This window comes from Rana temporaria, chromosome 8 (assembly GCF_905171775.1).
Source record: "Rana temporaria chromosome 8, aRanTem1.1, whole genome shotgun sequence".
Taxonomy (NCBI): Eukaryota; Metazoa; Chordata; class Amphibia; order Anura; family Ranidae; genus Rana; species Rana temporaria.
In genome coordinates this window covers 173,625,075-173,642,776 of record NC_053496.1, presented here as the reverse complement: position 1 = coordinate 173,642,776, position 17,702 = coordinate 173,625,075, and the positions used below count along the sequence as shown (strand labels likewise).

General features: G+C 43.6%; 2 protein-coding genes across 2 annotated transcripts; both read left to right on the top strand.

The window, feature by feature from the left end:
* Positions 1-2,356: 2,356 nt before the first annotated feature.
* Positions 2,357-6,332, top strand: LOC120909423 (zinc finger protein OZF-like). The gene is made up of 3 exons (XM_040321191.1): positions 2,357-2,391; positions 2,502-2,640; positions 3,932-6,332. Exons 2-3 carry the CDS (start codon positions 2,577-2,579, stop codon positions 5,215-5,217), a joined length of 1,350 nt encoding a protein of 449 aa, XP_040177125.1. The 5' UTR covers positions 2,357-2,391; positions 2,502-2,576; the 3' UTR covers positions 5,218-6,332.
* Positions 6,333-14,290: 7,958 nt separating this feature from the next.
* Positions 14,291-17,702, top strand: LOC120909431 (gastrula zinc finger protein XlCGF49.1-like). The gene is made up of 3 exons (XM_040321202.1): positions 14,291-14,325; positions 14,431-14,569; positions 16,624-17,702. Exons 2-3 carry the CDS (start codon positions 14,443-14,445, stop codon positions 17,286-17,288), a joined length of 792 nt encoding a protein of 263 aa, XP_040177136.1. The 5' UTR covers positions 14,291-14,325; positions 14,431-14,442; the 3' UTR covers positions 17,289-17,702.

Genomic DNA, 17,702 nt, shown 5'->3' with positions numbered 1-17,702 from the left:
CATGGTCGTCGTCCCCCCCCCCACACACACACACACACACATTTCCTGGGCTCCGTGCTCCCATCGACAAACCTGGCATTGGCATGGTGGGTAGTGCTGGGTAGAGGGTGGTGAATGAGTGGAGATGGATTCGTCTATGGGACAGGAAGTGAATGGAAATCTCTCCAATGGGACATAAATAGTGGGGAAAAAACTGACTGGGGTTCTAACCCAGGGGTCTCCAAACTGTGGCCCAAGGGCCATATGTGGTCCTTTGCTACCCTTAATCTGGCCCTTGGGGCACTATTCCCCCCACTGATGTGGGGCACTATTCCTCCCACTGATGTGAGGCACTATTCCTTCCACTGATATGGGGCACTATTCCTCCCACCGACACCAACAATGGGGCACTATTTCTTCCACCGATACCAATGAGGGCATACCATTCCTCCTACTAATAGGGACAGTACACCTATTGACCACCAACCCTACGGCCATATATATTCTCACTCATGCCAGACCCGTGACATTTTCTGCCCCTGCTGGCCACAATCCGGCCCTCCTCAAGTCTGAAGGACAATATACTGGCCCTTTGTTTGAAAAGTTTGGAGACCCCTGCTCTATCCAAACTGAAAAAATAAAGTTTTGCCCGTAGTTCTTCTTTAAGTTCGGCCTTCTACAACAGTCCAGGTTTCTCATGTGGCCCCTTGGCAAAAATGAACTGCCCACCGCTAACCTATGTGATGAAAAATAAAGTTTTAGAAAAGAAACCATCAAAAACCCAAGCTTAAACCCCCCCCCCCCCCAAAAAAAAATTATTCTCCGCCCCCACAAACGTAAACGCACGTGGAGGCGCCTAAACAAGAAAATGTTGATTGCACTACGCATGTTACATATTGCCACGCTCATCGGAAAGCCCGTAATAATTCTAGGGCCAATATTTGCGGTTAACTCTAAACTGATGACCTATAGGGGGCTTTTAAAGCATCGCTTATGGAAAATATAGGGTACTGAAGTTTTTCCGCTGTTTCACGGGCGCACGCAATTTTAAGGTCAGACATGTTGCTTAATCTCAACTTTTATATTTTACGGGGGAAAAAATCAAATAATGTAGAGCACATGGGCCCTAAAATGAACTTGTGTATTTCTTCTGACATTTTGCTCTTGATAGACTGCTGTGCTAAAATCGTGGGATATAATCTGGAATCACCAATTTTTTTTAGGGTTTCTGCCTTTAGAAAACAATTAATATATATTTTTTGGATTTGGGGGGGGGGTTAGGTAATCTTCAGGCCTAAAAAAAAAAAAATTAAATGTGCGAAACCACAAGAAAGGCTCTGGCAGCGAAATGTTTTTTTGTTTGGAAATCCATATAGTAATTGCTAATCTCCCTCCACAGCATAATATAGTTGTGAAGAAGACATCAGGAGATGGACAGAACCCCATTATGGTTCCTCTATGTTCCTTACTAGTTCCAGAAAGATACAATGAGCAGAAGGTATTAGAAGTCACCAAGAAGATGATTGACCTCCTTACCAGAGAGGTGAGTGGCTCCAGGGAATTAGGGCTCATGTATATGGATGGAAAGGAGCGTATAGCGTACAAAGGGTACATAATTTTGTCCCTAACAGAGGGGGTGCCGTTCCCTACTCTAAACACTTGCATTGAGCGCGCCAAACCCAGGGGCCAGGATCTTAAAAAGACTCTGCAAAACCTAAGATGGCCACCAGAGTCACATGGGCGGCCAGCATCCAATTGGGTTGCCTCAGTGACTCATGAAACCATAGAGGAACCCTCTCCCTCTGCATTGCCACTGTGGTTGAGCCCCACCTGCAGTGGAGACAGCAGACTGCACCTGCTTACAGGTGCAGCATACAACCTGCTGCCAGCAGCCTGCCAAAATCAATGACAGGCTGAAATACACAGCAATTTTATTAAACCCCCCCCTCATATGTCATGTGTTTTAGGTTCCTTTAGGATGTCAGCATGTTTCCATGGAAGACCCCGAAGCATTATAACAACTTTTTTTTATATTTACATTCAGGGTGGAAACTGGAGCAATATTAACATTAGTATCAAAGAAGAGATAAAAGAAGAAGAGAAAGAGGATTGTGTGATAAAGGAGCGGGAGTGTTTAGGACACAAGGATCTCTACAAGGATCTCATGATGGAGAATCAGCTGCCCCTCACATCACCGGGTAAGAGGAGACTTTATTGTAAAGGAGAGAGCAGTACGGAGTATCCACCTAGATCCCCCATCATCTGATAAACACATAGAAACAATGTATTCAGTCAGTGTGTGTGTTTCCTACAGATGGATCCAGTAATGGGAACCCACCAGAGAGATGTCCCCGTCCTCTTTATTCCCGGGATTCCACACAGGAAGATCACACCATCCCCCACCATCATCAGGTAGACGGGCTTGAAGATGTCCAACTAAAACTTGGCTCTAAACTGTATTAGATGATATTCTTCGATGTAATGTTGGGATAATAGTGCTCACCATCACACTGTCATTTTAGGGGGAAGAAGTTTTTGATATCAAAACTGAGGTTAAAGAGGAAAAAGAGACGTATGTGAGGAGAAATCAGCTGTCTATGAACGAAGTTGAAATGATGGTGACATTTACTAAGGAGGAACCTTCTCTAGATGTCAGCTCAGGTAATATTACTGTATTACATTTTAGCACTTCACATTTTTCATTTCCATTCATTCTTTCACATTTTGAGCTTATTTTTATCAAGTTTCGGTATGCAGATTAAACAAAAATGCTAAAAATCAGCAAACTCGTTTTTTTAAAACAATCCAGTGAGCTGGCCAGGACTAGTTCCCAAGGAAGTGTATTACACATAGACTTGGTATGCGCACGGCACAGGCAGTATTCTAGAGAATATAACCTTGAATTTGCAGTCTAGATCTTTTTGAAGTGATTCCTAAGGATCCATCTTCCATGCATACTGCTATTGCTTCCAACATGAACCAAGACCATTTAGTCATGCCAAGCCCCTCCCAGTAAATTGTCTACATGGTCTACCATATGCTGAACCTTGGCACCTGGAAGACTGTCTAGGGCAGGCATGTCCAAAGTCCGGCCCGCGGTCCGGTTTTGAGCGGCTGCCTGGTTATCTAAACATATATATCTTGTGTGGCCCCCAAAGGATCTCCCAGCGCCGGGGCCACAAAAGATATATAGGCTGGCTGCCTCGGAGGGAGGAGGCGGGACGAGTGCCGTGCACACAGGAGGAGTATTTCCTGTTTACACGGCAGCCTCAGTAATAGGAAGTCCTGTCTCCGGGGCTGCCATTGGACGACTGTTCTGTCCATCAAAAGAGGTGGGACTTTCTCTTAAAGAAGCCGCTGTGTAAACAGGAAATTCTCCTGTAGGATATCTTTGGCGCTCGTCCTGCCCCCTCCATGGCTGCACTGATGGCAATGGTGAGTGCATTCCTGGCAATGGTGGGGCTGCATTCCTGTCAATGGTGGGTGCTGCATTCCTGGCAATGGTGAGTGCATTCCTGGCAATGGTGAGTGCATTCCTGGCAATGGTGAGTGCTCCTGGCAATGGTAAGTGCATTCCTGGCAATGGTGGGTGCTGCATTCCTGGCAATGGTGAGTGCGTTACTGGCAGTGGTGGGTGCTGCATTCCTGGCAATGGTGGGTGCATTCCTGGCAATGGTGGGTGCTGCATTCCTAGCAATGGTGGGTGCTGCATTCATGGCACCTGTGTGGCTGCAGATGGTCACAGACCCTTATTTTGCTGCACAGTTGTTTATTTAAAATGTTAAGTTTTCTTTTTCCTAAAACTTCCCTCTTAAAGTGAAGGTGCGTGTTATACGCCAATAAATATGGGGAACAGTTGACTGCTAGACCAACAAGCATGACTTCTAACTGCAAAACATTTGCAAAAAAACATGTTGTTAGTATTAATAATAATACAAAATATTTCCAACAGGAGGACACAATGACCGCAATACCTCAGAGGGACATCTTACTTTATATGCAAATTATAATAAAGAAGATAATGACATGGCACAATATTTTCCAGGAGTCGGCATTATTACTCAAAGTGTACATCAAAAATTGCCCCGTATGGTAGGATCAATAGACCAGTTTAATTCTGAGAAACCCAAATATATATCACATACTATTATTCCAAACGTCCAACCAAGCTTTTACAGAACAGAGGAATCACCAGATCCTTCCAATCCTAAAGAATCTCCTGCCAATAATTGTAATGCTTTTCAGGATTGTGAGAAATCATTCACAAGAAAACCTGACCCGGTTGTACCCCAGATAAGCCACACCAGTGAAAAACCCTTTTCGTGTTCTGAGTGTGGGAAGTGCTTCATGAAGAAATCGCATCTCAATGAACACAAGAGAATTCACACCAGTGAAAAACCTTTTTCATGTTCCGAGTGTGAAAAGGCCTTCATAAAGAAATCCCATCTCGTCGAACACCAGAGAATTCATACCAGTGAAAAACCCTTTTCGTGTTCGGAGTGTGAAAAGGCCTTCAAAAAGAAATCAAACCTCGTTGAGCATCAGAGGATTCACACAAGTGAAAAGCCCTTTTCGTGTCCCGAGTGTGAGAAATCCTTCAGAAAGAAGTCAAATCTCATTGTGCACCAGAGAATCCACACCAATGAAAAGCCCTTCTCGTGTTCCGCGTGTGAGAGGTCCTTCATAAAGAAATCAGAACTTATTCAGCACCAGAGAATCCACACAAGTGAAAAACAATTATTTTGTTCAGAATGTACGAGGCCCTTTACCAACACATCAAAACTCATTCAACACCAGAGAATCCACACCGGGGAGAAGCCCTTCTTGTGTTCTGAGTGCGGAAAGTCTTTCTCCTTAAAATCGATACTCATAACCCACCAGAGAGTTCACACCGGTGAGAAGCCCTTTTCCTGTTCCGAGTGTGGGAAGTGCTTCTCTAATAAAGGGAACTGTGATAAGCACATCAGAATTCACACGGGTGAGAAGCCATATTCCTGTTCAGAATGCGGCAAATGTTTTGCACAGAAAGTGACACTAATCATCCACCAGAGAACACACACCACCTGCGAGAAGCCCTATTGCTGTACCGAGTGTGCGAAAAGCTTCTCCAGTAAAGGGAACTGCGATAAGCACATGAAGATTCACTCTGGTGAGAAGCCATTTTCCTGTTCGGAATGTGGAAAATGTTTTGCACAGAAAGTGACACTATTTATCCACCAGAGAACACATGCCACCTGAGGCCACGGAAAAAATGGTGGAGTTTCATTTGCTCCATTGAACAATTGTACGACAAAGAAAAGGCAATCCAAAAGAATCATTCAACCCATATTAAACATTTTAGTTGTTGTGGTGTGATCTGTTTTTTTCATTTTTTTTTATTTACATAAAGTATATTTTTTTATTTATGTTTTATTGTGCATCGTCCTGTTGTAGTTTTGCTTAGAAGAACTAGCAACACAACAACAAAATCCTAGCTGAATCCCCCAGGGGTCCAAGTGCTTATAGCACTTAGCCCCATTTTGTTCTGTGGCCCTGTTGTGTATTAAAAGCCAATTTTTATCACTGTCTATGCTAGCTATAGCTCCACCCTAGGCTTAAGCCCAATTTGTGGGTGCCACTTCCATTTCTCTCTGTTAAAAGGAATTTCATTGAGTTTGCCAGCTTACTCTGCCAGAGTTGATTGATCAGTAACAACACAAGCACTAGTAAAAGATCATTCAGAGCTGCCGGGGCTATATGATTTATCTGCTGGTGCTGTGTATGTTTACAAGCAGCCAGCAGATAAATCACGCAGCCCCACCAGAGAACCAGCCGCCTAGGGCGCACTGCTGCCTAGGGGCGCCTGGACACTGGTTTCCCTCTACGTCTGCATGCTGTGCAGGCTGCAGCATGTAACTAACTCAGTCCCAGGCAGCTGCTCCATCTGGCCGGTAGTGTAATTAGAGGCGCATCGCAGAACTGAAACCAGCGCTAGAGAAAGCCAGTGCTTCCTGTATAGCGCTTCCTCCTGTCACATGGGTAAGGTAAAGGGGGTTGAGCCAATGGGGGTGGCAAGATTCGGTTTCCCCTAGGGTGTCAAAACTTCTTGCACCAGCCCTGGCTGTGTGATCTATCTAGGCTGCTAGTAAACATTCATGAAACCGGCAGATAGATCACACAGCCCCACAGTGCTGACTGTTCATTCACAAAGGTTAAAGATCCTTCAGCACTGGCAGGGTTTGTGAGCTATATGTATGTGTACCTGCTACAATCTGTCAAATGTGACAAAATAAATAGTTTTGGTGGATTTTCCACTGCAATTACTGCAGTTCTTCCGGAACAATGGTGGGGGCTCATGCTGTCCTTCCTTCCCTTTCAAGTTGCATAAAGATATGCATTGCGGGAAATAATTAAAGTTCTCATTGGTAAACCATAGTGTGGACTCTTGTTTTGTTACCACTAATCGAAATCAACAATGTTACCAGGGGAACTTATTGGAACTTGGCCTTGCCGAACATTCTGGCGGAGCCAAAGAGTGACATGAGAGCTCAAGTATTTAGTCTGCTAGCCCGTGGTTTTGAGAGAGTACAGGTACTCACTAATAGGAAAATACTAATGTATGATGGATTTCTGTGACAGAGAGAGGGAATCACACAATGATCTTGGCCCTTCTTAGCTTATTCAAAACTAAAGAGAAGGTTTTGAGGAGTATTGGGACTTTAAACTCATACTGCATTCTGTATAAAGAAACTTTTCTATCCTGGGAAATTGCACCATTCTCTCTGAGCCACTCTTGAAGTGCCTCCAGTCAGTCAAGCCCTGAAACTACAAGTGGGCTTCCCAATTGAGAAACCTTGTTGCCAATACTGCACCTGCCACCCTTCCTGAAGACTCATCGTCACATCTCTGAACTATAACAACAGACTCTACCACCCTGCCACTTACCCTTGTCCCCCTCCTCACATACCACCACCTAGTCTTTGTCTCTCCCCTGCTATCAACATCTACCACCACGCTAGCTCTCCTCCTTCACTTTTACCTTTTCCTTTTTGCTGTACCAGCACTGTTCTTATTACCTGCCACCATATCTGCAACATCCTTACATAGGACATAGAATGGAGGAGATGAGACTGAAGGAGGAGGAGGACATGAGATGGAGGATATGGGACTGGAGGAGGAGGAGGACATGGGATAGAGGAAATTGGACTGGAGGAGGAGAAGATGGGACTAGAGGAGGAGGACATAGGATGGAGGATATAGAATTAGAGGAGGAGGAAGACATGGGATAGAGGAGATGGGACTTGAGGAGGAGGAGAAGGTGGGATGGAGGAGATAGGATTTGAGGAAGAGGAAATGAGACTGGAGGAGTAGGAGATGGGACTAGAGGAGGAGCACATGGGATGGAGGAGATGGGACTGGAGGAGGAGGACATATGATGAAGGAGATGGGACTGGTTGAGGAGGAGGACATGGAATGGAGAAATGGGACTGGAGGAGGAGGAAAACATGGGATAGAGGAGATGGGACTAGAGGAGGTGGAGGACATAGGATGAAGGAGATGGGACTAGAGGAGGAGGAGGACATAGGAGATGGGACTGGAGGAGGAGGACATGGGATGGCGGAGATGAGACTGGAGGAGGAGGAGGAGAACGTGGGATGGAGGAGATAGGATTGGAGGAAGAGGAAAGGAAACCCGGTGGAGGAGGAGATGGGACTAGAGGAGGAGGACATGGGATGGAGGAGATAGGACTGGAGGAGGAGGACATACTGTAGGATGGAGGAGGTGGGACTGGAGGAGGAGATGGGACTGGAGGAGGAGGAGATGGGATAGAGGCGATGCGACTGGAGGAGGAGGACGTGGAATGGAGGAGATGGGACTGGAGGAGAAGGACATGGGATGGAGTAGATTGGAGGAAGAGGAGATGAAAATGGAGGAGGAGGATATGGGACTAAAGGAGGAGGACATGGGATGGAGGATATTTTAAGTTGTACGCAGTGGGTGCATTGAATGACGAGGTGGGATGGCCAGTGGGCAAATTCGGTGGGCGGGCTCTGAGAAATGTTGGTGGATAGGCCCAGGCCTAAAGCTGTGTAAGGCCCCGTACAGACGACCGAACATGTTTGCTGAAACTGGTCCGCGGACCAGTTTCAGCATACATGTTCGGTCGTCTGTACAGCCGAGCGGACAGGATTCCAGCGTACATTTGCCCGCCAGACCGTTTTCGAGCGGGCAAATGTTTCTAAACATGTTTAGAAACATGCCCGCTGGAATCCTGTCCGTCGGACATGTTCGGTCACCTGTACAGACTTACCGTACATGTCCGAGTGGCCGCCATCCCTCGCATGCGTCGAATGACTTTGACGCATGCGTGGAAGCATTGAACTGCCAGGGCCGCGCACGTCGCCGCGTCATCGTCGCGACGACGGCGCGGCCTCGTCGCCGCGTATCGTGTACGCGCGGATTTCTGTATGATGGTGTGTACTGCCATCATACAGAAATCTCCGGGCGGGCATGTCCGCTGAAAACGGTCCGGCGGACCGTTTTCATCGTACATGTTTGCCCGTCTGTACGAGGCCTAAGGGGCCCAACATTTCTGGTGGCTTTCCTGTTCCTACTTATTGTGTTTGGATTGGATGGAGGTATATCCTTCAGAATCCTTGAATCATAGCATAAAAAAAAATATTTTGTTCCATTCGGATGTACGTAACAGTCGATATCCAATTAGCTCATTCCTTTTCTCTTTGTGGGTTGGACTAGCAAGGTTAACTCAGAGTGCATAAGTAATCTCCCAAAATAACGAATTAACACATGAAATGAATATAGCCAATCTTCCGAAATAAGAAAAGAATAACAGAACTGCCGAAAATATGCATCGATTTGGAACAACGAATATATACTATCGAAATGATGAAAACGTTCTAAAAACAAATGATTCTAACATAAGAAATATGACCAATCTAAATGATTTACTTAACAAATGAAACCGAAACAAAATAAATGTTTCTGTTGTGCACATCTCTAGTCACCACATCTTGCCTACTAAAACTGTTCTTCAGTAAAAATTATTCCTACTTTTTGTGTTTGGGTTCAAATAATAGGTGGATCCATCAGAATCTCTGAATCATAACATAAATGAATGAATCCGAAATGAATTTAGTTCCATTCGTTGGTGTTAGGATTTGGAAATTCTGATGGATCCACCTCCATTCAACCCAAATAGAGTGCATTAGTAATCTCCCAAAATAATGAATTACCATGTTAAAATGGATAACAATTCGGAACATCAAATATACAAAAGGAATCCGAAGATACAAAAGGAATCCGAATATAAGAAACAAATTCTGAATATACAAAACAAAATCCGAATATACAAAATAAAAACCGAATATACAAAACAAAATCCGACTATACAAAATGAATCTGAGCATACGAAACGAATACTGAATATACAAAAGGAATCCGAATATACAAAACGAATTCTGAGTTTTTGAAACGACTTCCTAATATACGAAACAGATTCCGAATATACGAAACAAATCTGAATATATAAAATAAATTCTAAATATATGAAAGGAATCTGAATATTTGAAAGGAATTCAAATATTTACCAAACGAATTCCGAATATATAAAAGGAATCTGAATATCCAAAAGGAATCTGAATATCCAAAAGGAATCTAAATATACAAACCAAATTGTGAATATCCGAAAGGAATCCGAATATACAAAACAAATTCTGAATATACAAAATGAATTCTGAATATACGAAAGGAACCCAAATATTTGAAACTAAATCAGAATATACGAAAGGAACTCAAATATCCGAAAAAAAATTCTGAATATACAAAACGAATTCCGAATATACGAAAGGAACCCAAATATACAAAACAAATTCTGAATATATACGATATACGAAAGGAACCCAAATATATGAAACTAATTCAGAATATACGAAAGGAATCTAAATATACAAACCAAATTCCAAATAGACGAAACAAATTATGAATATACAAAACGAATTCCGAATATACGAAAGGAACCCAGATATACAAAACTAATTCTGAATATACGAAAGGAATCCAAATATATGAAACAAATTCAGAATATACAAAAGGAATCTAAATATACGAACCGAATTCCGTATATACAAAACAAATTCTGAATATACAAAACGAATTCCGAATATACGAAAGGAACCCGAATATACGAAACGAATTTAGAATATACGAAAGGAATCTAAATATACGAAAACGAATTCCAAATATATAAAACAAATTCAGAATATATGAAAGGAATTCCAAACTTACTGTACGAAACGAATTACGAATATAGGAAAGGAGTCTGAATATATGAAACAAATTCAGAATATACAAAAGAAATCTGAATATATGAAACAAATTCCAAATATTCAAAACAAATTCCAAATATATTAAAGGAATCTGAATATACAAAAGGAATCCAAATTTACGAAACGAATTCTGAAAACGAATCATTCTAACGTAACGAATATACCGAAAACAAAATGATTAACTTAACAAATGAATCAAAAACAAAGCACATTTTTCTGTCGTTCACCCATTAATTTTCATTCCTGTAGGTAAGCAATGAGGATATGTTTCTGGGGGCTGCCATATTATTGTAGCCCATTCATTAAGATATGTTAGCATACAACTACAGGAAATGAACATGTTGACTGCCTTAGAAATTCATCCTGTGTTGGCCGTGATGGAACGTCGCTTCCGTTATGAAATCTGACGGGTCTCCTAATCTGACGAAACACCCTGCTCTCAGCTGACAACAATTTTTGGTCGGTACTAATAGAGGTCCTCAGGTTTGAGCATTATTTTTACGATGTTCCTCCAGGTCTTCTGGTCTACAACAAAATGGCCGAGAAGAGCCACTCAAAGAAGATTCTGCCTTTTACCCATGATGCTAAGCATTGGGGGGATGGGCACTATTGTTGCAGGAAGTGAATGGGACAGAGTTGAGAGCAATGGAGGCAAACTGCAGCAACCTGACGGAGAGGATATTACGGCTCACCCTGGAGATCATCTACCTGCTGACCGGGGAGGTGAGGAGGATTCTTGGAGCATGTTTGGTTCATTTATTTATTTTTGATTGATACCTGGCAGAAAAATGTATTTCTTCCAGTTTTACTTTAAATCTAGTGGACGTGTTTTTTTATTTACAATGTTTAGTTGGAACATGAAGGTCCAAACACATCTTAAGGCGTGAAACCAGTTTTGCCGTGTTAGTAAAACTAGACATATCTTCGCAATTACTTTAGTGAATCCAAGTGGATTATATCTTTTTTTTTCAGGACAAATTGCACCTTTATTTGTTAGCAAATGTTAATGGATATCTCCTGTTGTTTTTTTTTATATGAAAGGAAAAACTGGTCAAAAAATATATATTTTTTTATATTTTTTGAAGTCTAGCTGTATATTTCTTGCCGTTACCATGATCCACCACCAAAGAACAACCTAAAATAAATTCTCCTGCTCCTGATGATCACAGCGATACCACATACGTGTATGTTATTCGTTGGTATCTGTAGTATGATTAGAAACAATAGTGCAAGTTTTAATTTTTATTAATCCTACCTGGACACTAGACCTAACCTTGACCCTAATGCCCGGTACACACGAGCGGTTTTCCCCGTCGAAAAAAAAAAACCGATGTTTTTTCCCAACTGAATTCCTCTCAACCCTGCCTTGCATACACACAGTCACACAAATGTTTGTTGAACTTTTGACTGCCAAGAATGCGGTGACGTACAACACTACGACGAGCAGAGAAAATGAAGTTCTATGCTTCCGAGCATGCGTCGACTTGATTCCGAGCATGCACGTTTTTTTTTAAATTGCATACAGACGAACGTTTTTCCAGCTAGGATTTTTCCTGACAGGAAAAAAGAGATCCTGCTCTCTTTTTTTTCTGGCAGTTTTCCTGTGGGAAAAAGTCAGATGGAGCATACACACGGTCGGGATTCCTGGCCAAAAGCTCTCATCTAACTTTTTCATCTAACTTTTTGCCGATGGGAAAACCAGTCATGTGTACGGGGCATTAGGCTAGGTTTAGACGTGTGGTTAGGAGGCATTACAAATGAAAGGATGAGCTGCATTTCTAGTCCCCCCCCCCCCATTTTAAGCTGCCGTGGCAGTGGACGGGGGTATTTATCTGCTGATGCTTCAAACCCACAGCAAAAACTCTCCAACATGTTGCGATCAGCAGACTGCAAGCCCAATGTTTGTGACCCATTTAATAGGAAAGCACTGAAAACGCCTCGCAACCGCAACGCAAACTCTGTAAAGGAAAGATCTGTATTCTTATTCCTATTCTGGTCCGGTCACATGATCTCTCCAGAGGCAGCTTCTGTGTAGAGGAGAGCTTTGCCGACAACGGCTGCAAATGCCCAGGAGATGATATCTCCTGTAAAGGCTTACTATGGACAGGGCTGGTGCTACCATTAGGCAAACTAGGCAGCCACCTAGAGCGTACTGCTGCCTAGGGTGCCCAGCTACTGGTGTTCCTACTCTCTTCTCTCTGCAGCAAGCAACTTAGTCTCAGCATCAGTGGCGATGGAGGAGTGAATGGAAGCAAGCAAACATTCATTGATGGACACTGGTAGGCTGCATTGATGGGTGCTGGTAAGGCTGCATTGATATGTGCTGGTAGGCTGCATTGGATGGGCGCTGGTGAGGCTGCATTGAAATGTGCTGGTAGGCTGCATTTGATGGACACTGGTGAGGCTGCATTGATGGGCACTGGTGAGGCTGCATTGATGGGCACTGGTGAGGCTGCATTTGATGGGTGCTTCATTGAAAAGGTGGGGTTTACATAGGCAGGGGAAAGGGGATGGGGGTCAATGGGGGGCAGCAAAACTAGGTTTCGTCTACGGCAGGGGTGTCAAACTCAATTTCATTGTGGGCGGCATCAGCATTATAATTGTGCTCAAAAGGGCCGGTTGTATCTGTAAGATTAGATGTCCAGCGCATTCCCCCCCCTTAAACGTCACCTATGGAGATTTTAAAGGGTAAAAGTTTGTCGCCATTCCATGAGTGGACGCAATTTTGAAGCGTGACATGTTGGGTATCAATTTACTTGGCGTAACATTATCTTTCACAATAAAAAAAATTGCGCAAATACGGTGTGACAGAAAGTATTGCAACGACCGCCATTTTATTCTCTAGGGTGTTAGAATAAAAAATATATATAATGTTTGGGGGTTCTAATTAGAGGGAAGGAGATGGCAGTGAAAACACAGGGGAAGCTCCATTAGCATTGCTGGTTGTCATACCAACGGCTGTCACAAAATGGTGCCAGATCACAGAAGGAAGCATAGGCCTGCAGAAGGCCACAAAGCCGCGGCCTCAATTACCGGCCGGCGCGGCCCGACGCGATCGCACAGCGGGGGAGGTGGGGGAGACACCTCTCCCGCCGCGCGATCGTGTCGGGCTGCTCCGCCCGGTAATTGAGGCCGTGGCTTTGCGGCCTTCTGCAGAGCTATGCTTCTTTCCCCAGGCACCAAGTCGCTAATTCAAGTCGCAATTGCGACCTGGCGCCCGGATTTTGTCGAACCCTGGGGAAATATATATAGTGATTGCTGATGTCTCTCCACAGGATAACATAGTTGTGAAGAAGACATCAGGAGATGGACAAAACCCCATTATGGCCCCTCTACATTCCTTACTGGTTCCAGAAAGAAACAATGAGCAGAAGATTCTAGAAGTCACCAAGAAAATAACTGACCTCCTGATGAGAGAGGTGAGCGGTGTGCCGGGAATTCTGGGACATGATCCAGTAACAGACAAGGGATGTGTCTGGATGGTGACGGTATCATTGTGTGTGTCAGGTTCCTGTAAGGTGTCAGGATGTCTCCATGGAAGAGCAGAGGCGTTTTACTACTTTGTTTTATATTTATGTTTAGAGTGAAAACTGGAGCAATATTAATATCAGTATAAAAGAAGAAATAAAAGAAGAAGAGGATGAGGAGGATAGTGTGAAGAAAGAAATGGAGTATTTAGAAGGACACAAGGATCTCTACAAGGACATCATGATGGAAAATCAGCCGCCCCTCACATCACCGGGTAAGAGGAGACTTTATCAAGGAGAGAGCAGTACGGAGGGTCCACCTAGATCCCCCATCATCTGACTCGATGATCTAACCGCCCTTACGCGTTACGTCCAATCATGCATTTATCGAACCTTGTTTATTAAGAGGTCTATAAGCAGTGCTTTGTATTCAGTCAGTGTGTGTGTTTCCTACAGATGGATCCAGTAATGGGAACCCACCAGAGAGATGTCCCCGTCCTCTGTATTCCCGGGATTCCACACAGGAAGATCACACCATCCCTCACCATCATCAGGTAGGTGGAACTGAAGATGTTGAAACTTGGCTGTAAACTGTATTAGATGATATCCTTCTATGTAGTCTCAGAATAATAGTACTCACCATAATTTTGTGATTTTAGAGGGAAGGAGTGATGGGTATAAAAATTGTGATTAAAGAGGAAGAAGAGATGTATGAGATAGATGATCAACTGTCTATAAAAGAAGATGAAATGATGGTGACACTTACGAAGGAGGAATCTTCTCTAGATGGCAGCACAGGTAAGTATTATATAATATCAAATGCAGAACTTCACTTGCTTATTATACACATACTTTCACATTTCAATTTATTGTCATCAAGTTTAGGTATACAGACTGTACACCATATGAAAGGTCCATCTCCATTCCTCAATATAACTTCATGTTCCCAACAAATGAGGAGATACTGTACACCATATGAAAGGTCCATCTCCATTCATCAATATAATATCATGGTCCCAACAAATGAGGAGGAGATACTGAGATTTCAGGCTTGGCTGGCTTAAATCAGGTTTGGTCTCCACCCAAAGACTGGCCACATTAATCATCTTGCAGGTGGACAGACAGACATGGAGGAGGCCATTTGAAAGGTCCATCTCCATTCCTCAATATAACGTCATGTTCCCAACAAATGAGGAGGAGATACTGTACACCATATGAAAGGTCCATCTCCATTCCTCAATATAACGTCATGTTCCCAACAAATGAGGAGGAGATACTGTACACCATATGAAAGCTCCATATCCAATGCTTCATATAAGATCATGTTATTGACATGCTGAGTAACAACAGTCTTACAATAATCTTCATGTTCCTTCACTTGGTGCAACATTCAGCTGAACATTGTGAATCCTTCACCCAACTCACCAGATTTTAAAGGTGGCAAGATCATCTAGAGCCCAGGACGAACATGCCAAATTGTACCCCCCCCCCCCCCAAAAAAAAATCCCCTACCCCTCAAATTTCCCCTTTAAGCACAAACCCTCTCCTCCAACCCGCCCCCCCTCCAAATTTCCCGGCTCAGAAAAACTACCCCCAAAATTATCCCTACTAACACAAATCCCGCCCCCCTAAAATTTTTTGCATTTTTTTGTGTTGTCTCGCAAAGCGAGCAGGATCTAAGCCACAGCAATGTGCAATACCGCATTTGGCCAGAGGTGCGGGGGCACCGGAGCCGAGCCGTTCAGAAATACTTGGAAAAACTTGGAAATACTCAGTTCCTGAGCCGTTCCGAGGTTTTCCGAGTTCAGCCGAGCTGTCCCAGAGCCTTTCCAAGTGTTTCCGAGACTCTCCAGCGCCCCCCACCTCTGGCCACATGTAGTATTGCATGCCATAGAAGTCAATGCGGAACACATTATTTTAGTTTCCATTGACTTCTATGGGAAAACTCGCTTTGATATGCGAGTGCTTTGGATTACGGGCATTCTCCTGGAACGGATTATGCTCGTAATCCGAGGTTCCACTGTATAGCCATCATTAAGCCTCCTCTTCAGAATTTGACGGTGTGTTCTAGCAGCTACAATGGATTAGATTTGTAGAGCTGAAACATGGTCAGGTTTTCATCCGGAGCCACAGACTGGATAGGGATCTGGATCAGGAGGTGGCCATTGGATGGGAAATTTTATCTTGAGTTTCCCGGCCATTAGGTTTTTATCTGTTGGTTTGCTGTCTTGGGCCATACTGGAAAAACAAATCTTATGCCGCATACACACGATCGGAATTTAGACCGTGTGTAGGCCCCATCGGACTTTTTCTGTCGGAATTTCCGACCGCAAAAATCTGAGAGCTGGTTTTCAAATTTTCAGACGGGAAAAGTTCTTGTCGGAAAATTCCGATCGTCTGTATGCAATTCCCGAGGCCCAAAAAAACACGCATGTTCGGAATCAATTCGACACATGCTCGGAATCATTGAACTTCATTTTTCTCGGCTCGTTGTACGTCACCGCGTTCTTGAAGGTCAGAATTTTGTGTGACCGTGTGTATGCAACACAAGTTTGAGCCAAAATTCCGTCTGAAAAAATCCACGTTTTTCTTGTTGGAATTTCCAATCGTGTGTACGCGGTATTACTGGTAATGCCCTTTTCATGTAGTCACTATGGCAGGACAGACTTTTTCTTGCAACTATATGTGGTATTGAGGGGGTGTTGGCTTAACGTAAATGTAATTCTTCTTTCTATTCCTTGCCCTTTGCAGGTGGGCGATCATAGGTGTGCTGCCAAGGTGACTACATGGCACGGAATTATCAATAAGAGCGATTTGTGATTTTTAATTGTTGTTATCAATTTTTCCAACAGGAGGAGCCAAAGATGATAATGGCGTGGCACAGTGTTCTCCAGGAGTAAGCATTGTTACTCAAAATGTACATCACAAACGGAAGCATACGGTACGATCAACAGATCGGAATAAGTCTGAGGAGTCCAAAGCTAAATCGCATACTATTATCCCAAAGGTCCAACCAAGCCTTCGCAGGGCAGATCTATCCCCAGATCCTTATGGACCAGAGGAATCTTCTCCCAATAGCATGCCTCCTTTTCAGGAAAAACGCTACACGTGTTCCGAGTGTCAGAAGTCCTTCAAGAAGAAATCCAAACTTATCGAACACATGAGAATCCACACCGGGGAAAAGCCCTTCTCGTGTCCCGAGTGTGGAAAGTCTTTCACCCAGAAGTCCCTACTCAACAGACACCAGAGAGTCCACACCGGCGAGAAGCCCTTTTCCTGTGCCGATTGCGGGAAGTGCTTCCCCAGTAGAGGAAACCGTGATAAGCACATGAGAATCCACACCGGGGAGAAGCCCTATTCCTGTAACAAGTGTGGAAAATGCTTCTCGGATAAAGGGAACTGTGGTAAACACATGAAAACTCACACAGGTGAGAAGTCGTTATCCTGTCCGGAATGCGGCAAGTTTTTTGCGCAGAAAATGACACTAATCATCCACCAGAATACACACCTCTGCTGAAAAACTTATGGTGACATTTCGTAATCAAAATCGTTATGCTAGTAGAACAATTGTACGATAAAGATGAGGCAATCTGAAAGGAGAAGTAGTGTATAGGTAACCTCCTTACAGCAGAGAAAAAACACTGTGATGCATAACCATGAGTCCAATAAACCATTCTTCATCGGGTATGTCAGGGGATTATTCCGGTAAGCAAGCCTTTCACAAGATGCCACTCCTCCAGAGAGACAAAATAAATCTCTGAATCAAGACATAAAAATGCACAAAGCAGAGGGCGCCAGCATTAAAACATTTATTGTATCATAAAAACAAATTGACGACTCACATGAAGGCATGTTGAGCATAAGAAATCAGAACATTCAGGGAACCCTGTAGCAGAGGTACTAAGTCCAGGGATTGTGCAGCACTGCCGTT

Excerpts from the sequence above, each read along its gene's own strand:
- LOC120909423 (XM_040321191.1), top strand. The coding sequence starts at position 2,577 with ATGAACGAAGTTGAAATGATGGTGACATTTACTAAGGAGGAACCTTCT. Across the intron at positions 2,641-3,931 it reads TTCTCTAGATGTCAGCTCAG|GAGGACACAATGACCGCAAT; the intron begins GTAATATTACTG and ends TATTTCCAACAG.
- LOC120909431 (XM_040321202.1), top strand. The coding sequence starts at position 14,443 with ATGGGTATAAAAATTGTGATTAAAGAGGAAGAAGAGATGTATGAGATA. Across the intron at positions 14,570-16,623 it reads TTCTCTAGATGGCAGCACAG|GAGGAGCCAAAGATGATAAT; the intron begins GTAAGTATTATA and ends TTTTTCCAACAG.